At 55.8% G+C, this 22,555-nt stretch overlaps 1 protein-coding gene and 1 long non-coding RNA gene across 2 annotated transcripts; both read right to left on the reverse strand.

Annotated features, from left to right (window-relative positions):
• Positions 1–3,434: 3,434 nt before the first annotated feature.
• LOC116448612 lies at positions 3,435–8,394 on the reverse strand. Its single transcript, XR_004242062.1, has 2 exons — positions 8,270–8,394; positions 3,435–4,140 (listed from the first exon to the last, which is right to left on the reverse strand). It is a non-coding gene; the product is annotated as an uncharacterized LOC116448612 (long non-coding RNA).
• A 6,073-nt stretch (positions 8,395–14,467) lies between these two features.
• Positions 14,468–16,988, reverse strand: FOXL2 (forkhead box L2). Its single transcript, XM_032120211.1, has one exon. The coding sequence runs from the start codon at positions 16,653–16,655 to the stop codon at positions 15,735–15,737; it is 921 nt and encodes a 306-aa protein (XP_031976102.1). The 5' UTR covers positions 16,656–16,988; the 3' UTR covers positions 14,468–15,734.
• Positions 16,989–22,555: the final 5,567 nt, after the last annotated feature.

The following is a 22,555-nucleotide window of genomic DNA, read 5'->3' on the forward strand; positions in this document are numbered from 1 at the left end:
CCTTCCAAGGGCATGGGCACAAATCCACTCTGAGCATCTATCAGGCGGCTACAGCAGCTGTCAAAACCCTTAGGCTGAAATAGTTGTGAGGACAAATTTGTTTGGAATCAAATTAGAACCTCACCATGGGATAAGCATCAGGTTAAGCTGAACCACCTCAGGAGCATCCTTTAAACAAGCAGTCCTCAGTTCTCCTTTTCTGCTGCCAGGAAGCCTCTTGACTTCAGCGAATTACTTCACCCAAATACGCTCATATTTTCCTAATATTGAAATGATAAACTGCCAGAGCAGCTAAATATAGGAACAAAATAAACTAACTGCAGGAGAAATAAAAGCTTATTTTGTGTCTCTTTTGATGTTGTTAGTAATATTTCTTTCCTTTTTCTAAAGTACCTTGCTGAGATGGAAAAAAAAAATCCTAGTTGCCAAATCTGTATTTAATCTGATGTTTCTTTCTATATACTTTTTACATATTCTTTTCTTTTTTTCAGTCAAGGTTCCTATGTAAATGCAAGTTCTCCACAATGTCCCAGACAAAATATATGCTGTATTAGTGGGAGCTAATCTCTTTGGTACTTGAGGAGCAAGTCTCAAGGGATTTTTCTTCAGCAGAAACTCTGTCATACCATGAGCACTAACAAATACTGCAATTCATGCCTCCATACTTTGTGTATAAAATTTAAACTTCTCATAGCTGCATTTCTGGCTGTGATCCCCACGGAGATGTTGCTGACAATTCCCACCTCATGAAGAAGGGAAATGTCCAGCCATAGCTGGGACTTGCGTGGCTCCTGGGGAATGTGCAGCAGCTGAGCAGCCTCTGGTGCTGCCTGGAGCTGCATCTCAGCAGTGCTGCAGCTGCAGTGCCTGATTGCTCCAAAAAAACACTTAGTTCAGGATCAATCCTTCCAGCTGCAGCATTAAACCACTGGTGACCTGAAACCAGGGCATAGCACGAACAGCCCTGCAGCATTTGCCTCCCTCTGCCTGTGTTAAATGCAGCTAACTTTTGCCATCTTCTGGAGGAAAGGAAAAAAATTAGGGTACTCAGTCATATTTGTGCTTTATCAAACTTGAGACATTAAGTAATCTAGGTTTTTGCTATTCTTACAAAGATCACTAAGTGTGTAGAATTTTTAAGGAGCTTTTAACTATTTCATCCCCAATTCTCCAATGCGGCTCTGATTCTGCCTCAGACTCTAGAGGCCTCATGTCCATCAGAAAGACTCCCAAGGTACGCATGACATATGTGGGGTTTCCTGACAAGTTCTTTTCAGCATTGCAGCCTGCTGAAAAGAACTGCTCAGTACCAGACCAGTGGTGCATTTCCCCTTGACTGAAACAAAAATCTCCTTCACAGGAGAGCTGCGCTTTCCCGTGGACAGTGAACTCACTTCCTTCTGTTTTGTTTATAGCCCTATGTGAGGTTTTTCCTCTTCCATTTGCTTTTCCAAAAGCAGTAAGACAATAAGACATTGTTAAGTGTTAAACATCCATGTTTCTGTTTCTTGTCTTCGTCACAGGATTATTAGAACGATGAGAAATGAAACAGGGAAATGATATGGGAGAATGGCAAAATTTAGCTCAGATTTTTACACAAACCAGCAGAAAAGACATTCAGAAATAGTCCAGTAATGGCCAGAGGCCATTTTGGTTTTAGAAGAATTACAGATTAACCATGTACTGTTAAGGAACCCGGGATCCATGCTTAAACTAGAACACCTGAAAAAGGTGAACAATGCCAACTGTGACAGGGCATAGGAGTGAAGCATGCAGGTCACTAACAAAATGCTGAAATGCCACTTCCAACAGCACCACGAAATAAAGTATCCATCACTGAACCACAAAATCCTTGGACTCCTCATAAAGTGGCCCTCCCTGGAGGGACAAGGGATAAACACAATCATGGGAGGACCTGAGGACACCTATGGAGAAGAGGAAACTCTCCACAGTGTGCGGGAGAAAACTAAAGGAGTCTGACCTTCCTCAGCTTGGGGAGAATGTCTAAGGCAAGACAAACTGGAGCTGGAATGGCACACCCAAAACTAGGGATCGGTGCGAGCCCAGGAGCTGGCTGTAAGGATACAGGCATGAGACATACAGCAACAAACCTATCAGTGGGCAAGAAAGGAAACTTTGCACCATCCTCAACACCCTAAATGTGGTGGGTGCCACAGTTTCACCTCGAGCAAGAGAAGGGCACATGCAGGGACCCTGGGCAGCTTTGAAATGAACCTCATGTTCAGAAAAGAAGATCCAGAAAATGCATATTTGGTTTAATGAGGAGAGTCAGCCCAATGCATGGACAGACAGATGCAGGAGGTTTGGGAGCACACCCACTGCAGCAGGCATCAGCAATTGCTTGGGATCCCCAGCTGGCTAGAGAAATGCATGTCACACCCAAGCCAGAAACCTCATCTATTGCCTCTGTCTCCCCAAGACAGCCTTGCTGAAGCCACATGGATGGGCAATCCAGTTTAGCTTGCTGAGTGTGTTATTCCCCACACAATAACAGAGCACAATTTACTGGCCATGAGCATAAACACTCTCAGTCAAAGATATGCCACTGATGGTCCCAGTAGTGCCCAAGTCAAAGGTAGAAGATGATGATACAGTAAGAAAGGGCCTATCTTAAAGAAGGCAGAGAGATTGTGGTCAATATTTAGCATTGTTGAATTATCAAATAGATAATTTCAAGATCACTCAATGACTCTTTCAGCCCTAAAAAGCATGAAAAGTTATGCTGTTTTACTAGCAGCTTGCATGCACAGGAACAGACAAGGCAAAAACAATGACACTAATTCAACAACAAAACAGTTGATATATTTTGGATCAGTCAGTGCAAAATGAAAATGTTGCCATGAGTATCAACAGGAGGAAACAGCAATTGCAAACAACTGTGATATCTAAGTGGACAGCCCCAAAGTTGGGGGCTGCAGGACAGAGGAGCCAGAACCCCCATTTCCAGCTCTTAGAAGGCAGGACAGAAAAAACCAGCAAACTGAAACAGAAAGTCCTGGCTCACAGCACTGCATGGAAAAAGGCATTACTGCTGCTGGAATTGTGGCAGCGTGGGAAAACTGAGAATATGGGGAACAGTGGGAGATCCCCAGGAAGACTGAAATTTCTGTGTCATTTTTTGTATGTAATTACATGGACACACACATATATATCTATAACTATGGAAAAAAACCCCTCCCACGCACTTTCAATACATAAGTAGTAACCTTCATGCTACAGGCTTAGTTTTTCTACAGTAAAAGCTGAGAGATGACACAATAAAGTGTCATTATTTTTCTTGCTGCTCTCCTTCTCTTTCCTATCTCATCTCCATCTTTCATGTTTTTCTTTCTCGTTAATTTCACTTCTTTCTTTCCCCCTTCTATTCCTCACTCTCCCTACCCCCCCATACTAGCATTTCATCCCTCCACTCATTCTTTTCCTGCCACTTCTGCTCTTCTGTCTTCTTTCCAGTCATTCATTTCTTTCATACTGAATTAACTCTATCCCCGGTCTATGAATCCTGACAATCTATCTGGTTTTAATTGTTGCATTAAACTTAGCTGGACATTTCAGAGAGCCGTGTACATTTAAACTGAGGACGTTTTCAAAGTCTTCATAATTCAACTTGATTCCATGTATTTGATACAAGAGCCATATGTTTTTGTGGATCACATATTGTTTCGCACATGTGAATACTTAAGGAGCAGACCTGGATTCGGGTATCAATTGCTTTTGCTTTCTGAGCTGTCAAGTAATTTTGGGCTGTGTAATAGCATTGATACTTTGAAACATGCAGAGATATTCTCCACACTTCTAAAAATACTCTTTAAATGTAACAAATGAGAGCTCACAATGCTGACTGGGCTGTGCTTGGCACCCTTTCACGGGTGAAAAAGAAGGCCTCACATGCAGCTCCTGGTCAGGGCTGGTAGGGTTTGAGCAGCATCGAGGCCACATTGCTTCTTCATCACCATCAGCCTTGTTAATGGCCTATCACAGATGCTGCCAGTGCTTTTAAGGTTTTTGATTCATCCCAACAGACTCCCTAGAAATGATCAATTAATCTACTGCATCCTCAGAGTGGATCTAGTAGCCTTTACTCAGATAAAACTCCCGGGCCTCATCCTGGTGCCAAGCCTATAAAGAAGGGGAGAAAAGAGGGAGAACATCATAATGGATTCTGGCAAAGGCATGTAAGAATTGACATTTCCTTTTCAGCAGCTAACTCAGTAAAACCAAATGTTAAATCCTACCCTAGGTGTGGGTGTCCCTGGCACATCTTTGTATTGAATGTGGGCATCTCCAAGGGGAAGTGGACAGAGACTAGGAATGATCTAAACAGAGGGGAAAAGTTCTCACACTGATTCAATTAGAGCAGTAGATGTTGTAATATAGCTTCAAGGGATAACCGAAACTTTTGGAGAGTGCTTCCTTTTTTTTTTTTTCCCTTTTTCTTTCCTTTAGCTGCTGCCACATGGAGCTCATTTCACATTTCAACTATAATGTAAGTGATACAGAAAAACAGTTCTCGCATTGTGTCAGATCCACTGGTGCTGAATCCACAGGCACCCTCCTTCAAGGAGTCTGAGAATACAGCTGCGCTCGGAGGTTTACCTTTTCTAGCCTACTCCTGCCACACCTGGGCTTTTTCAGTGGGTGAGTTCTATTTCTGACTGCCAGCCAGAAAATACTGACTGACCACCAGAAAACAATCCATCTCACTCAGTTCTCTGGGAAAAAGCACAAAAGTTAAATCATGACAGGTGTTCTGTACTACAGTGAAGTGAGGCACAGGACAAAGAAAAAAGTGCTATTAACTGACTATGTCAAGAGAAATCCAGAGTAACACCATGAGGGTGCACTGACTTCATTACTACTGTGCTGATTTGCACCAGGGAAGCATCAGTCCTGGCAAGTTCTCTGGGAGCAGGGCGCCCTTCAGTCTGTGATAGCCAACAGTCTGGAAACATCACAGGAGTATTTTGACTGGGGGCTCTCAGGAGCTGGGGCTGCTTTGTATGCTGTGGTATTGCAGAAACACCTCAATCTTGCTTGAACAGTAAAACAAATACAACCATAGCTACAAAGATAAACCACAAAAAAAAAAAAAAAAAAAAAAAAGCCCACTCCTGGAATTCCCAATGCAAGGTGAGCACCTTTCTCCCAGAAATAGCCAGCACCTCATCTTCCCACTGCACTGGCTCAAGCTGTGGGTGCTCAGCGAGCCCAGAATTCAGCTCTGCTCTAGTCTTTGTCGGCTCAGAAGTTGAAAGATTAAAGAAAAAACAACCCTAGAAATCAAGGCAGGTAAGTTTGGTCACTGAGGAGAGCTGCTCTAGCTCAGTCCTTCCCACTCAGACTCTCATCCTGGCACATTGACACTGCAACACTGAACGGGACAGTGGCTTCACCACAGCCAGGCTGAGCAGCCAAAGGGGAGAATTTATTTTCAGCCTGTATTTCTGTGTTGGCAACGGATATCACAGCTCATCCTCCAGCTGGGCTGGCTGCTGAGACACAAGGATCGGAGTAATCTTTGTGATTTTCCTCGGCCACTTCAGACCAGGGGCCATGGGGAATCCCCTGCAGTCACACTGCCCCACACAAATCCCCCTGCCCAGCCCCAGTGCAGAACTGAAACAGGGAAAGGCCACTGCCAGGTCACAGTGAGGGAGCTCACGGCAGCACAGAGAATCCAGGACTTCCTTCTGTCTGCAGCACCATTTCACTGGTCCTTACATTTCTCTAGGATCCACTGCACTTCAGTTTCTTTAGCAAACCCTGTTTCTCCTCATACTTTCTAAATAGTCAGTTCTTTTTCAAATAAAGGGCAACAGCTGATCATATAAAGAATATTAGAATTCATGTAGGATCTAATAAATTGTGAGCACCTTAAACTCCGTGACATTGGGAACTACAGAACTTGGTGATTTTGTTGCATAAATTACAAACTGCTGCTATAAACTAGCAACAATCCTATGTCCATGCATTAACAGATGTGAGTAATGTAGGAAAAGGGATATTTCCTTAGCCCATACCCTTTTCTTTTTTTCTCATTTCACATTTTGCAATTACAAATGTCCATGTCTGATCAAGATCGATGGACTACACAGTAATTTTTTTTGCATCTGAGTAGTATAAAACAAAGGTTTACTACCAAAAATGTCAGTAAGTGTGTACACACACATTTTCTGTATTTATAAAGTCTCAGTTGCTAAATAAGGATTTTATCCTGCATGTATCTACAGGAAAATTTAGCTATGAAGAACCTTCTGGTTCTCCTAACCAAGTGCTGCTTTCCACAACACTTTTTTAAAATTTGTACAGGGCCACACTCCAAAACACAAGAACTCAGAATGATTTGTTACATGAAGGAAATTTTCCTTAAAGGAGAGATCAGCGGTTAAAAATACGTAACACCAGAGCAATGGCAAAAGCCTGCTGTCAGGAGCGGTGTCTGCAGCCCCCGTGGTAAAAGCGAGAGAAGGAGAGCAGCAGCGAAGGGAAAAGAAGAATCCGCGAGGGGAATGCAGCCGGCAAAAGCAGAAATGTGCAACTGCGTATTTGTAGAGCAGGAATTCCCCACATTGCAAGACCGCACGAAGAACGTCCCGCAGGCTGGGAAACACCTCCCGCCCCCGTGGCTCTTCTGGGCGTTTTCTGGCACTCGGACGCTGCTGCGGCGGGAAGCGCGGAGCCCCCGCGGCCGGGGGGACACGGGAGCCGCTCCGCGGGCGGTGCGGGCGGTGCGGGGCCGGCAGAGGGCAGCGCCGGGCCGGGCCGGGGCTCGGGAGCTGCCCCGCACCGGCCCAACTGCAACTACTTAGGGTGTGCTCCTGCTTCAAACTCCGAAACGTGTCATGTGCAACATCAGAAAGGCGCACTGGTGAACTCCCCGCCTCTAATGGGAAACACTTGAGAGTTCTACCAAATCTGTCACTTTTTAAATGAAAACATGAAAAGGAGCTGAGATAAAACAAAACAACAGGGAAAAAAAAAAAGTTGGAATCATGCACTTTGATTCCGATACTGAAAAATTTTCCTCAAGGAATGGAAAAACTGATGAGAAAAAAAAAAAAAAAAAAAGACAAACCAAAATCTTCTGGTGCTTGCAGCAACCGGAGCAGACATTGTTCCCTATAATCCCCTCGGTCCCTTCTCGCTTCGGGAAGGGAAAACAAAAAAAAACCAACCCAAACCCTTCTGTGATGGCTCTTAGAGATTTTGGGACCTTAAGATGTTTAAACAAGTGGTTCTTATTTCTGTTCCAAGGCAACTGGTGACTGTCCCAGACAACACTGGCTGCTCTGGACTGAACGGAACGGTGGTTTATCAAAAAAGGCGGAACCAAGAGGCGTCCAAAGCGAACTCGTTGATTTTGGGGAAAGAGTAGGTCAAGAGGACTGCTCCCTGGGACTGGAGCTACAACAGGCCGGGCAGGAGGCTGCTCTACAGGAGATATCATCAGGGATGTGTATTTTAAAAAGCGTTACTGCTAACTTTTTTAATTTCCCGTTTCTTTTTTTTTTTTTTGAAAACGTCCCCGTATCTCGGAGGCTTCATAGGAACCAGAAAAGCAACTTGTAAGGCCGGGAACTGAGAGGCCGTCCCTTCCACTGTCCCTGCCCCTGCTCTTGCCCCTGCCCTGCCTATCCGGCAGGGCGGCCGCTGCCCCGCGCCCTCCCGCCGCTCCCTGGGAACATCAGATCCATCGCAGGATCTAATGAGGACATGGATTGAAGCCCCTCGAAAGCCCCTCTCCCACTGGTACTAGCGGGGATCCCCGGGGCCGTTCCCGGACTCAGGGTGCGAGTCCCTCCTGCCCCCGCCTGGGGCTGCTTTGAGGGCAGAAGGGGCTGGCAGCAGCTCCCCGCAGCGCCCGGCGGGTACGGCCCCAGAATCTTGGTGAAAACGCATCAAGGCAGAACTCCGGCTGCCCACACCTCAGGCTCCTGCAACCTGCTTTTCCCCGAAACGCCTGCCGGCCTCACCCCGCGCCCGGGGGGTGTTTTAGTAGCCAGGCAGCCAGCGGCGGTGAACATTTCTCGGGATTTCGTTGTCCGGGCTGTGCGAGCCGTTACCGGCGCCGCTTCTGATTCTGCGCTGGGGCTGCCAGCAGCTCCTCGGCGGGGCTGGATGCGGGGCTGAATGCGGGGTTGGATGCGGGGCTGGATGCGGGGCTGAATGTGGGGTTGGATGCGGGGCGGCCTTCGCGCTGCAAGAACCACGTGTACCCGAGCGCGGGGAGCAGCCGAGAGCCACGTACCAGATGCCGCAGACGTTGTCGCTGATAAGCACCAAGCGATATCACCTCCAAAGCAAGGAGCAGAGGAAGCGCAGTCAACGTGTGTCTGATTCTGATACTTTTTTTTTTCTGAACATCTTGTTAAAAGCAACACCTGAAAAAAAAAAAAAAAAAAAAAAAGAGATCAGTAGCGAGTGACTCTCTTTCGTTTCTTCCCCCTTTTGATAACTTAGAACATTACGTCTCGTGTTGTGCTCAGCTTCGCCCTGTACTTTATTGATTGTTTGGGTTTTCAAGGAACAAAACGATAGTAGCGAAAAGAATCACAGTTATCGCCGGGAAAAACCCAGGGAAACCGGCGACATACCTTAAACAACCCGTCAGTAACCCTTCTCTGTGGCGGGGCCGGCAGCGTGCCTCCAGATCCGCACCTTTGCAAGGACTGCTTGCCTGAAGAAGTGGAAGCTACCCCGACAACCCACAAATCCCGAACCTCTCCCAGAGCCCATTTACCGAAGCCCCGCGGTTTTTCTTCAGACGCCCCTGCCCCAGCCAAGCGCCAGATGCCCATCCGTTGTCAGTGACATGTCCCTCGAGGGCCAGCCCGCGGGTCGGGGCCACCCCGTGCCTGCATTCACCCCGTGCTGGCTCTTGTCATCGAAAATCATAACTGTGAACGAGAAAGGTGAAATTCCGCCCCGTTATTTCGTGATCTCTCCGAATTATTCATGTGGGGTGGGAGAAAAAATCCTTTTGGAGAGAGAAAGACATTAAACGAAAGTAGGCGAACAATTCAACTGCCAGCAAAACCGTAGGGTTTACAGGGACCAGCTGGGAAGCCAGGAGATTCCGCCGCTGTCAGGAGCCACCTGTGTGCCCGCATCCGCATGTGCCCTCAGGGCAAATCGAGTTTGGCACCTCCGGCACGGCAGGGCAGGGTGGCGTTCCTCCTGCCGTCATTTTATAACAGGAAAAGGCCTTATACAGCTCGCAAACCCTCTCTCAAAGGCAGAGCAGGGAGAGCCGGTGTTTCACTTTAAAATAGCACCTGATGAGATTTCTCAGGGTATTTGCTCAGAGAGAGCAAGGCTCTCCTTCCCTGCCAACGTGCTCCTGATCTGTGGTCCTCGAGTGCCTGTTTCCGGGACACCGAGCAGGTCCCCGCAGCGGGGGCGGGCGGGGTCCCGCGGGGCGCAGCCCTGCCCGGTGCCCGCCGCCCAGCGCCGTGTGCCTGGGGCGGGAACAAGCACGAGGTTTTGTCTAAAGCCGAATTCGTCTTCAGGAAACATGCAGCTGATTTTGAACGAATTCCCACCAGCCCACCAAGTCCTGCAGCTGCTTGTTTGGCCAATAAAACCCCATGTGGTTTCTAAACTTACGGAAAGAAAAAGGAAAAAGATGTCCATCCAAGTAAACTATAAGTGAAAACTCATTGATTACCTCCGCCTTTCTGTCTCTGATTTGATTAATCATTTGCCATCATGCTTTCCGAGTCACTTCTGTGTTGGTTTCCCTCTGCCTGAATCCTGTAAGACTTTTCCAGAAGGGCGGCTGTGATGTTGAGACCAACATACAGTAAACAACCACAAGAAGCAGAGCGAATGTTTTCAATATAGCTCGAGGACTAAAATAAACTCATTGGATTAGGCCAGCCCGAGCGATTGTTTTGGTGAACGCTTCCCAGGCCCGCTGCTGAGCACATCCCCAAGGGCTACCTGGGGCGGGCGGCGGTGCCGCGGCGGCCCCGGGCGGCGGAGCGGGCGGCGGGCGGGCGCCGAGCCCCACCGGGAGGAGCTCCCCTGCCCTCCCGCCTGGCCTGTGCGGGGGCGCATCCCTGCTGCGGGGCGGATGTTACATCGCCGCAGAGCAGAGCCTGCCAGGGCGGCGATGCCCCGCAGACCCAGGGACGAGCTACTGGGGAATTTCGCATAGGTGGATGGAGAAGTCGCAGGGGACCTGCAGAGCCGGGAGCCCCGCCTGAGGCCCCTCTCCCTGCTCACCTCCCGGCCGCCACGGTGTGCCCAGGGCTGCGGGCGTCGCTCCGGGGCTCAACGTTGGGCTCAGGGCTCTGCAGCGCTTCTCGGGACTCTCCAGCCTGGTTATCCCGACCCCGCCCGAAGCCGCTACAGTGCCGAGCTTTTTAGCTCTTGCAGTATTTTTTTTCACCCTCTTGTATTGCCCAAAGCACCACGCCGGCTGCCCGTGCCCGCCTGCACGGAGCTGGTCCCCCGCGTTTGAGGTTGGCCGGCCTCCCCTGCGAGCGGGCAGCAGCGAACCCCGCAGGGCGGGCCGAAACCCAGAGCGGGGGGAACGGGGGTCCCCGGTGCCTGCCCGCCGCCCGCCCCGTCGAGCCGCCCTCCGGCCGCACAGGCCGGGACGGGCCCGAGCCGGGGCCGGAGCTCGCCGCGCTGCCGACCGTCACACACGCAGAGCGGAGATTTTTTAAGTAACAAATGTACTTTTTTATTTTTGAAACAAAAATATCATTTTCGGTTTAACAATAGCCGGATCTCGCTGAATAAAGCCTTTGCATATTTTCCTGTTTTAATTGGTTGTATAATAAACAGTCCTGACCCCGCACTCTCTTTTCAATGAGTTCAGGGTGAAACGCGGACCATGGGACTGGAAATGACTTTTTCACCACTTAAAACACGGACAAGAATACCAGGAATCAGGCGGTATTAAACAGCCGCTCTGGCCGGGGCGGGAGGGGGGCGCAAGGTAAGAGCTCTGTGTGTGTCTCCTCATGGAGCTTGGCTCTGCCCTGCCTGCAGCCACCGCCACCGTCGCCTACTCGGTCCCGGCACGAGAGAGGAGCGGGACAAAGCCCACGGGGTCCCTCAGCACCTCGCTGCCGGGCTCCTGTCTCCACGCTCCCGCCGGCCCGCAGGCAGAGGGCACCCGTGCCGTGCCGTGCCGTGCCGTGCTGTGCCGTGCCGCCGGGGAGCGCTCCCGGCGCCCAGGGCTTTGGCACCTTCCGAGCCCGGCCAGGGCTTCAAAGGACCTTTGTGGCCTGCGCAAAGGACCGGAGAGGAAGAGAAAGCTGCGGTCGCAAAACATTCCCCGGAGCTGGCACTGCCCCGGGTGCTGGAGCAGCAGAGGGGCGCTGGGAGTCCGCTCAGCCTCGGGGATCCAACTCTGTCCTTCCCCGACAGAGGCAGACTGCTTCCACGCCCGCTCCGGCAGGGAGAAAACACCCCTCGCTCTTCTGCTTTCATCTCTCGCCAGCGTTGCATAAACCCGGGGCCGCTCCGAAAGGGCAGCTGCGGCGGCTCAGCAGCCCTGAGCCCCCCTTCCCTGGCTCTGGCCCCCGGAGCAGCCCCGCGGCGGGCGGCGGCCCCGGGACCGGAGGAGGCTCTGCGCCAAGGTGCTGTCCCGGGGAGCGCGTCCCGCTCCGTGGTGCATTCCTCCTGCCGTCATTTATATAACGGGGAAAGACCTTACACAACGCGCAAACCCAGGGCTTGCCAAGAGTACGGCGCTCGGCCGCCTGATTTTGTAAGGGGCCGGCGGGGCTGGGCGGCGGCGCGGCCGGGGACAGGTGGGAGCCGCGGGAGGAGGTGACGCGGCGGCCCGGGGCAAGGGAATGCTGAGGTACCGTGGGCACCCCTTGGTCCTCTGGCGGTGTTCGTCCCCACGGAGCTGACTGCAAAGGGGTCTGTACAGACCCCTGCTCCCGCTCAGCCCCTGCCGTCCCAAGTTCCACTGTCCCGGGGTGCGGCCCGATCCTACACATCACCCGGACTGCCCAGCGGGCTGGGCGCGGGCCCGCGGGGAGGCAGAGCTCGTACGGGATATGCGGTCCCTGCGGGACGGCGCCTAGGTGCTCGGCAGCGCACAGCACGGTTCGCGGCGGCTCCCCAGGGGCCGGTGCCCGCTGCCCAGGCAAGCACCAGCATGCAGGGAGATGACGGCCGCCCCCCTCCCGAGGCCGGCGGGACTGAACGGGAGGCCCGGCCGCTCCCGGCAGTGGCAGAGGCCGAGCTGCTGCCGGCAGGACCAGCCCTGCCTCGGGCCGCCGCCCGACAGCACCCGGCGAGCGCGGCCAGGCCAGCCCGGGACGGCGGCCGGGCTCTCGCCGTGATTTCCCTGCGAGTTTACATTCAGTGCAGTCTCTGTTTATAAAACACAGAAAACGATCGTGAAAACATCCTACAGCCGCCCGGGAGCGGCGCGGGGGGCCCGGGGCGAAGGAGAGCAGAGCCCGGGCCGGGCACAGGGAGCCCGGCAGACGGACAAGCCCCCAGCCTGGCAGGGAGAGCGGCCTCACGGCCCTGCCGGCCTGCTTCTCTCCCAAACACGCGGTTCCCTGCCTCTCTCTATGGGTTCAACCGGTCGCTGGTGAAGCACAGTGGGACCTGGGTGGACACCGCTCGGGAACTGGAATAGCCCCAGGGGCCGCACGTCCCTGCCCGGTCCCGGCCTGCTGCCTCCTCTCCCTGCACCTGGCATGGTCAGGTATAGCTTCACTCAAAGCTGGCGAGCCCCACTGGTTCCCGGGAGTGTGCCAAAGGCGCTTCAGCCTTTGCTTCAGGCCAAGAGATGGCAAAGCCCAGGAAGGAGCCCAGGGAGGCGCCGGTGGGTCTGTGCGGGGGTCCGGGAAGGTGGTCCCGCCCTCCCTTCGCCCCGTGCCCACCTCCGGTGGCGGGAGTTTCCCTTGTGGCCTCAAGTACCCCGGAGGAAAGTAGCGGTATTCGCAGTACCTATCTAATAAGGAACAAGCAGCCAAGGCCTTGAGCCCTCCGGTGGAAAGCTGCGATCCTCGGTGCCTGTGAGCGGTGCTACCTCGCCCCTCCACCGCCCGCTCCCACGCGAGGGCCCCGGGCAGGTCAGAGGCACAGAGGAGCGCGTCGCTCCCGCAGAGCCACAGCTGGCAACGGCGTGAGTCCCGGCCGTGTCCCATGCGCTCTGGCATCCCCGCTTCGGCCTTCGGCCTCCCGTTACATCGGTGTTCGTGCAGAGGCCAGGCTCGGTTCGCCCCTCCCTGTGCCCGGGGCAGCCACTCGGCCCCCAGCTCCCGTGCCCCGCTTTCTGCACCCCTTGTGCGTCTCTGTCCGCCCGGGAGCGGAGCCCCTCGGCCGCACCAACGCTCCCAGCGCCCTCCCGCCCTCCCCGCCTGGGGAGCGGGGCCAGAGGGCACAGCAGGGCCTCCGCGATGGCCCGGCGGGTTCCCCGGAGCCCTTCTGGCCTGGCCGTGCCCGCCGAGCGGCGGAGAGGCGACCAGTCTCCACGTCTCCCAGTGCTTTCTGTGGCTGGGCTGGAGGCTGCCGCTTCCTGCCGTGCAGGGAAGCAGGCCCTGACAGAAAGGGAGAGCGTCAGGCAGCCGGGCAAGGGCAAGTGCCAGGCCCCTGGCAGCGGGCGCGGAGTGCTCAGCCCCGTTACCGGATTTCACCCCTGGCAGCCGTGTCCGGGGCAGCGAGCTGCCCGCGCGGCCCGGGAAGCGAACGCCAGCATCCCCGCTGCTGCCGCGGAGCTGCAGGCCTGGCCCAGGCCGGAGTCTAAGGGGGACCCACTACATGCCGGGCCGGCACCGGGCGGGGGTCGTCCTGCCTGACCCATCCTCTCCTGACCCCCAGGCGCCCGCGCAAGGGCCGCTGCCTACGAGGACGGGCGGGTTTAGAAGCGAGGCTCAGGCCGCTGCCGCAGCCACCGGCCCGGCGAGGAAAGAGACACCCGCCTGCGGCTCCCGGCTCCGTCACCGGCCCGGGCCCGGACGGGGCCGGGCTCGGGGCGACACGGGACCGCTCTTCTCCTTCCAGGACCACGGCTCCGAGCACGCGGGGAAGAAACGAAAGCGGAGCCAGGGTCCGGCACAGCCCCAGGCACTGCCCGGAGGCCTCTGCCGCCGGCACCCCGGGCCAGGCACACGGGCGAGGTGCCGGCAGCCTCCCGCGTCCCAGAGCGGAGGCGCTCCCAGGCCCGCCCGCCCCGCACGCCCGCGGAACCAACGCAACGGTCCCCGCACCTTCTCGGCCGCCGCCGAGACAGCCCCGAGCCCCCGGAGCTCTCCGCCGGTGCCTGACGGAGCCGATGGAGTGCCCAGCACTGCCCGCGGGTTCCCGCAGCCGAGCGGCCGTGCGATGCACCGGGGAGCGCTGCAGCTGCGGGCCGGGAGCGCTGCCCGCAGCCCGGAGCGGCCCCGGCACACAGCGCCCGCCCCGTTCTCCGCTGCCTCTTCCCGATCCCGAGCGCGGAGGAGCGGAGTGAAATAAAACGATATGGAAAGAAGGAAAGGCATTTTATTGGAGACTTTACAATGCTAGAAAGTACAATGAAAGTGCTAGTTCATTCTAGAAAAGTTGGTCCCAAAATGGTACTATGCCACAGCATCTATCAGTTTACACAAACATTTACAAAATCGCTATGAACTGGCCCCTGTTTTAAAATCGCTATTTTTTTTCCCCCACATGAATCTATGTAAAATTGAAGGATCAAAATCTTTTAAGAAAAAGGGTAAGCATTCAAAAGCAGAACCTACCGGAAAATCCATTTTGGGCCAGGTTTGGGGGCAAAAAACCTGAAGATAGTTTAAACTTTCATTATTAATAATAATATGCACACGGAAAAATATTCCAATTTACAGGAAAGCACCTCTTTTTTTTTTTTTTTAATAACATCAAAATATTTTTTTAGACATGTATAAAATTACTTTTACGACCTCAGAGGACATTGTCTCCTTTAAAAATATATTTACCACTGCCGAAATGTTTCACGAGTGACCCTGGCGGGTTTTGTTTGTTGGTTTCTATTAACCAGCAATATCGCACATCTGCTGTTACAGCAGTCCCCACGTTAAGTACTATTTTAACGAAAAGCCACAGCTCGGAAGAAGCGCAGTGCTTTGCAGAGCGAGGAAGAAGACAGAGGGGATGAAGAGAAGAAGGAGGACGAACACCGCGGGCACACAGTACTGTCTAGGCCCCGCCAGCCTCGCACCGCACGCGTGAAAACGCCTCCGCTATTTACAGACTCCACTTTACTCTCCCCATGGCTGAGCCCGAAAAGATTACGGCCGAATTACAAAGGAGCATAATTTTGAGGGCTGAACAGCCAATTTTTAATTAGATGCTTCCCCCCCCAAAAAAACAACAAAAACAAAAAACAAAAACGAAACCAAACAAACCCAAAACAAAAAAACCCCACCAAACCCAACAAGTCACAAACACACACACACACGAGCGGAGAAACTCCCGGTGAATCCCCGCTCGCCCGGAGACAGGCGGCCCAGCCGCCGCTGCCCGGCGCAGCCCCGCGGGGAAGCCCCCACACTTACACTGCCTTCTTCTCACGGAGGGACGGCTCCTACACTGACACTACACGCGGGGCAAGGCTGCTATTTCCCCACCGCGAGAGTTTGGGCACAGAGAGAGGGAAGTCCGTGGCTAGAGACGAGGAGGAGAGACACGGAGCGCAGGGGAACGCGGCGGGGCAGGAGAGGGGCAGCGGGGCCGGTGCATTTCTGTGACGGCGGCTGGCCGGAGCCTCCCTAGATGTCTATGCGGGAGTGCAGGGTGCTGTGTTTGCTGTCGTGCTCCCAGTAAGAACAGTGCATCATGGACAGCTCGGCGGGCTGACGGGCGCAGGCAAACTGGAGGCCGGCTCCGTTTGCCGCCGGGGCCGCGGGCGGCGCGGGGCTGGCCGGGCTGAGCTGCTGGGGATGGTGGGCGTGCGGGTGGTGGTGGTGGTGGCCCATGCCGTTGTAGGAGTTCACCATGCTGGGCAGCGCCATGCTCTGCACCCGCGAGTAGGGGCTGTAGGATGCCGGGCCCGAGAGTCCTTTCACATTGACGGGGCTGACGTTCCCACCAGACATCTGGCAGGACGTGTAGGGCATGGGCGCGGGGGGCTGCGCCAGCGGCCACGAGTTGTTCATGAAGGTGGACTGCAAGTACTTGGGCGGGGACAGGTAGCCGTAGCTGTCGGGGCTGAAGAGGGTCTTGCCAGGCTGGAAGTGGGTCGGAGGCGGCCGGAAAGGCCGTTTCATCCTTCGTCTCCTGCGGTAGTTGCCCTTCTCGAACATGTCCTCGCAGGCGGGGTCCAGGGTCCAGTAGTTGCCCTTGCGCTCGCCGCCGCCCTCCCGGGGCACCTTGATGAAGCACTCGTTGAGGCTGAGGTTGTGGCGGATGCTGTTCTGCCAGCCTTTCTTGTTCTTCTCGTAGAAAGGGAACTTGCTGATGATGTACTGGTAGATCCCGGACAGCGTCAGCCTCTTCTCCGCACTCTCCCGAATGGCCATGGCAATCAGGGCCACGTAGGAATAGGGGGGCTTCTGCGAGGGGTCCGGCTTCTCGGGGCCCTTGTCTGCGCTCAGGTCCTCCTTGCCCCGATCCGGCTCCTTGCTGCCGCTGGTGTCATGAGCCAGCAGCGCCACCGTGTCCTCCTCGCCGTCCGGATAGTTGCTCATCATGGTGCCCCGCGCCCGCCGCCCGGCGCAGCGCCGCGCGGTGCGGAGCGCTGCCCGCTGCACGGAGCCCGCTGCTGGCGGCCGTCCCGCTCCGCGCTCGCCGAGACGGGGCTGAAGCCGGAGTCGAAGCCGGGACCCGGACGGAGATCGGGAGGCGCCTCTCGCGGCGCCGCTGATCCGTGCAGCACGGCGGCGGCGGCGTCCCTGCCCCCGCGGGCTCCGCTCCCCTCTGCCGCGGCGGCCGGGCTCTTTTCTGATTTGTATGGGCCCGGCCGAGTTCCGCTTTCGTCAGGAGCCCGCTCCCCTATCGCCGCCGAGCCGCTGGGCACGGCCGAGTTCACCCTGCAGTCACGGCGCCGCGCTCAGCCCCGCGCACACGCGGCCCGACGTGGCCCCGCGGAGCGGCGCGGAACCGCCCCGGCTCAGCCGCGCCGCCGGGGGCGGGGGGAGGCGGGGGGCGGTGTCCGGGGGGCGCTGGGCGAGCCTCTGCCACCCACCCCGGAGCCCGCCGGGGCCCGCGGCGCTGCGCTCCCCTCCCGCCCGGCGCGGGGTCGCGCTGGAGGCGCTGGGTGCGAAGGGGTGTGCCCGCGGCGCTCGCCCTGCCACGGCGGCTTGTCACACGTCCAGCCGCACACGCGGTCGCGTTTATATGTCTTGGCCGCGGGCCCCGCCAACCGATCGCGCCCGAGGAGCACAAGGAGGCTGTTGCCGCTCCCTGCAAGTCGATTCTTGCAACTCTTATTTGTAGGAGGCAGAAAGAAAAAGGTGTCGGGTGGCCCCTTCTCCCTCCCCGCAAAGTACACTCTGGCCCCCAGCGCGGCTGCGGGGCTGACAGGCGCCTCAAGGGCCGGGGCAGGGTGGCGAGTCGGGGGATGACACGCTGGGCAGCTTTCCTGCTCCTTCGCCTGGAGAGCTTCGGCTTATTTCACACGGTTCCTGGAGTAGCGTATGTGGCACCGACATTCCCCTCTCCTTCCCCTTTCTTGCCTTCAGGTAGAGCCTCCCCGAGCAGCAAACAGGCAGTGTCAGCTGGCCCGAGCACAAGAGCTGTCGTGTTGTAACAAACCACTGCCACGGGGCTGCTCAGGCACGGGTGCAGCGGCGTGCAGGCGACACTTTGCACTGGTTTCAGCCCTATCCCGGGAGCGGGGCAGACCGGCCCTGTTTGACCCCCGAGCCTTTCCACCAGACAAGGAGCCCGCCGGCAGCCGCAAGAAGCGGGCCGAACTCCGCAGGGCCGGGTCCACCTGCGCTGCCCGGCCGCGGCCTCGCTGGGCCCCGGGGCGCGGCGCTGCAGTGAGCCCGCTGCTGCCGGCACGGCTCCGCAGGACCTGGCCTCCCCGCCCATACTCAAGCACAATTCGGGCTGGCCAGAAGCGGCCCTGGGAGCAGCTGCACGCTCACCTCGGCGCCCGCAGCTCTGCCGGCCGGCAGCTCATGGCCCTCAGACTCGCTCCTGCCTTTCTTGCACGTGAACCGCCTCGCACGATGTTCCCTGTCCTGATGATTTTAAGTTCGACATCAATTCTCGTAACCAAGCGTGAACCCGGGGGGCTGGCAGCTCCCGAACGTGCATGCCCGGGGCAGCCGGCATCTCCCGTCGGGGCGCCCAGGGCTTCGGTGGCCCATGCGCGGGTTTCTAGTTCCTCTGTCCGGCCACGGGTCCCTGCTCCCCTACCCGAGACAGACTAATTGCGGGTAAAGGCAGTCGAAGATATAGAAATGTATTTTAACCGAGAAATAAATTAGGTCTTCGAGGAACTATTAGATTTATATAGATATATAAATATATAAAATTACATATTTCTATATGTCTTGATTAAAACACGTTTCTGCATCTTCGCCTAGAGCTATATAACGAATCCCTTATCTCCTGTCGGCGGAGGAATGTATGCCCCAAAACCCGGGCTACATGATTTCGGTCACAGAAAGGAGGCCCGTCTATTTCCGCACCCAGCCGCGGAGCAGCGCACGCCGCCCCCAGGCACCCCCCCTAACGCGCACAAACGAAACGGCGAAGGGATGAGGCCCACAGGAGAGACCCTCTCCAGGGTTCCTCTCCCTGGGCAGCCCCTGGCGGCTCCCCGGCGGCTCGCTCCGCGCAGGGCGACGCAGCAGCCGGAGCCAGCTGTGCCCCGCCGTCGGGGCCGGGGCTGCCGGGCTCCCCAGGGCCGGGGCGAGCTTCTTTCTGCCGGCCACCCATGCTGCTCCCGGCGCTCCCCCTCGCAGGCATTTCCGCGGTGAGGGCCGGTGCAGGTGTAACAGCACTGCTGCGTGTGTCATCACCTCCGCCAAATGGCACATTCCTCCCTTCTCACTCCTAAGCCGGGCGCGTAACTCCTTAGCATGGCTCGCTTGCTCTCAAAGGACATTTCACATCCGAGGGTCTTGTTTGGTTTTTTTTGACAGCCCCACCAAAGGGGATTTCGGATGAACACCAGGGCAGGAGCTCAGCCCAGCGCTAGGAGCGGCGATCGGGCCGAGCAGCAAAGGTGAGCGCGCAGCCCCGTGTGCGGCTATTGGAACGTTTGACACAAGGGCAGGCAGTGGCTGTCGGCCTCTCCCCTCTCCTAATTAAGCCCTTTTTGGGACATGAAAGAACTACCTGAAAACGTAGGAACACGCCCCTGGCAGCTGCACACTGTAGCTGCGGTTAATCGGAGAGCTGAGGGTTTATCGGCACCCACAGAAATGTCGCAGCGAGGGGAATGCAAGTAACGGGAATGGGCAGCCAGCAGAGGAGAGCGGAGAGCCCTTTCCGGGAGAAGGAGCGGGGATCCCGGCACGGCCCCGGGGAGCGGCCCGATCTGTCGGTGCGCTCGGCTGAGCCCGCGCCCCGCCCGCCGCCGCTCCCGGGGCCGGGCAGCAGTCGGACAAACCCGGAGAAGGCGAGAGCAGAAGGAGCCAGCGGAGCCGCTCCCGGCCCGGTCCTGCAGCCGCTCGCGGGGGTAGAGGAAGCAGGAGGGGAATTAGCCATGGAGGGGGGCTCACGGTGCCGATGCCCGTATCCCGGCTTGCTGCGGCGGCACGCTGACGGGCGGCGGGGAAAGGGCTCTCACTTTCTTCACACGAGGGCAGAACAGCCCCGGCCACAGCCCGGCTCCGGTGCAGGGAAGCTGGGAGGGAGGCGGGCAGAGCGGGACTCAGTCCCGGCCGCGCAACCCCGCTAAGAGGCGACCCGAGAGACGCTGCAAACTGGGGATTCGCCGCTACCGAGCCGGACCGGGTCCTCCTTCCCGAATAGAGCACGAGAGCCCCCGCTGCGGCCCCGGCAGCGCTGAGCCCGTTCGCGCGGGTGGAAGCGCCGAGCGGAGCGGGGCACGGCGAGCGGCGGGAGTCTCCGCCGCGGGGACACGGGGCACGGCGCCACCCCCACGTCTGGCCCCGGCAGCCCGGACGAGGATTCCCACGAAAGCCGTGCCTTCAGCTGAAGCGCTGATAAGACTCGAGTAGCCCGAGTGGTTTGGGGTTTTTTTTCTACTCACCGTCTTCAGGCAGCACAACCTGGAAGGTCTGGGGTCGGTTTGTTTGAAAATGCGGCAGCCTTCCTCTCCCAAAGGTTGTTTTTCTTCCTCTCCTCTTGGCGAGAAAACGTGTCCGGCGGGGAGCGCCGGTCCGCCCCTGGCTCGGAGAGTCCCGCTCCCGTTCGGCCAGCGCAGCCGCCGCCTGAAGGCATCGGGGCAGGGCTCTCGCCTCCCGCATCGAGACCCAGAAGGGGACAGGCGGCACAGCCCCGTTGTCAGTCCTGTGGCTCCTGCTCCGTTCTGCTGTCCCGCCGCGCCTCGGCTCCCGGGGACGAACATACGGTTGGTGCCCTGTAAGGACGCACCTTTCGGGACCGCTCGAGCCCGCAGCACACTGGGGCCGTACCTACACTAACCCGCACTAATTCGGTTCACGTAGCAACGACACGGTCACGGATGTAAAAGCGGCCCCAGGTGCGCCTTGTTCCGAGTCCCGTTTCCCTGAGGAACGGGATCGGCCGCGGCGCGGGGCTCCGGGAGCCGGGCAGGGCTGGGCGCTCTCGGTCCCCGCTCCGTCCCCCCAGCAGTTCTCCTTCCCTCGGCACAGCCCGCAAAGCGACCGGGACAGGGCAGTCACCAGGCTACCGTTTCAAGTATTCCTAGTTTATTCCTTCTTCTTCTTCTTTTTTTTTTTTTTTTTTTTTAATCTTGTTTTCCCAGGTACTACTGGTCTTTAAGATCGTGGAGTATTTCTCCCCAAAACAAACCCAGGAAAAATAGGCTACACGTTAAACGCGGCATGCGCGGGTCTGTCTCGCACCACGGCGCTCATGAGAGTTAACGAAATATACTGCGGGAAATAAAATATTCTGGCCTCAATGAAAATTCATCAAATTTAATCTATTAAAAGGCTGAGACGGGGGCGTTTTCCTGCGTTACCGACGCGCGGGAGCTCCGTGTCCCCGCGGGTGGAGGGAGCGGAGGTGCCCCGGGACGCGGCAGCTCCAGTCCCGGAGCCCGCAGGCAGCTCGGGCCGGGCCGGGCCGGGCCGGGCCGTGTCCGCAGCCGCCCCGCTTCCTTTCCAGAGCCCGTTTCGCTCTCTTTCTAAATGACAACAAGAGGCAGGGCTCGAATCCGGAGGTGTTTTTATCGGCACAGCACCGACTACCAGGAATAAAACCTTTCCTCAACGCAACCATTATGTGAGACGAAACTGCGTGCGTGTCACTACCTTTAGACCCTAAGCTCTGGCTTGAAAAAGCTTGCAGTTTCAAAATCTCACCTCTCACTTGGCCTGCAAATCACCTCGCTCATCTAGGGACACCACAAACACACACAATTCCACTTTCCCCTCTGTTCAGAATTCCCAGCAGCACAGTCCTGAACATTTCATAAATGCTCTTTAATTACATTACTCAGTGTGTAATGCCAGAACAAGGAAATATTCACCTGGAAAGTGTCTTCTTCTGCATGAATGAGTCTCATTGTCAAAACCCGGAGCATATATAGGTGTGTATATGTTTTGCAGTGGAGAATTTAGTTTCTCATTTATGCTGTACAGCTAAAAATTTTGGTAGCTTTAGGCTTGTTTTTACAAGCTCCCAGCTGTACAAGGATTTCTGTTTTTACAGGAAAAAACTAAGCAATGCATAGACCATGATGGCTGTACATCCATAATGTGAGCTTCATGAGGAACAGAGCAACTTTATTATAATCTGGACTGAAATCACATTGAATAAAAGCCCATCTAACAGAGCCTGAGGGGAAGAGTCACAAATGGGCTCAATTCTCTACTAAATCCAATGGGAGTAAAAGATTTTAGGATCAGGAGAGCAGATTTCCCCCTTCAGCTGATACTACGAAGATATTTTCATGATCCCATTTAATTTTGAGCCTGTTCCTGTTGCCTTGATATCAAAGAAATCTATCTCACGAGAAAAGACAGCCATAGCCCTTTTCCCTCATCTAATCCTGCTTCCTATCTCTCTTCTACTCAGCTTCTCTTCTGTAGCCTGAGCCTGAGTCTTCACTACAGTATATTTGTTTATGCTTAGAGAACAGGCCTACAAGAAAACAAACTCTGTATTTCACTCCACCATTTGGTAGTTCCTTTCTTTCATCTGAAAACACAGCCTTTCTTGAATTCACACAACCGGTTACATGATGAAATGCAAACAGTTTCTTGTGGTATTAAATGGCAGCCCACAGCAGAGTTCAGGTTGGCTGTTATGGATTCGCTAGTTACGGCTCTGCAGGATAATCCTGTGTTACTGCCATCCTGCAGTTAGTGGCCTACAGCAATGCTGCCGAATGCTGCAAATAAAAACAAACAAGGCAGCCTCTGCTTTTTAGACAGAGTAGAAATTATGTCTTTTTAGGAAGCTTGAAGCAAAGATCGTTTGTATCAGTCTGACAACCTCAAAAGCAAGCTGCTCTTTC

The sequence above is a fragment of the Corvus moneduloides genome, chromosome 10 (assembly GCF_009650955.1).
Source record: "Corvus moneduloides isolate bCorMon1 chromosome 10, bCorMon1.pri, whole genome shotgun sequence".
Classification (NCBI taxonomy): Eukaryota; Metazoa; Chordata; class Aves; order Passeriformes; family Corvidae; genus Corvus; species Corvus moneduloides.

Bases quoted from the DNA above. Each gene is read 5' to 3' on its own strand.
- FOXL2 (XM_032120211.1), bottom strand. From the start codon at position 16,655: ATGATGAGCAACTATCCGGACGGCGAGGAGGACACGGTGGCGCTGCTG.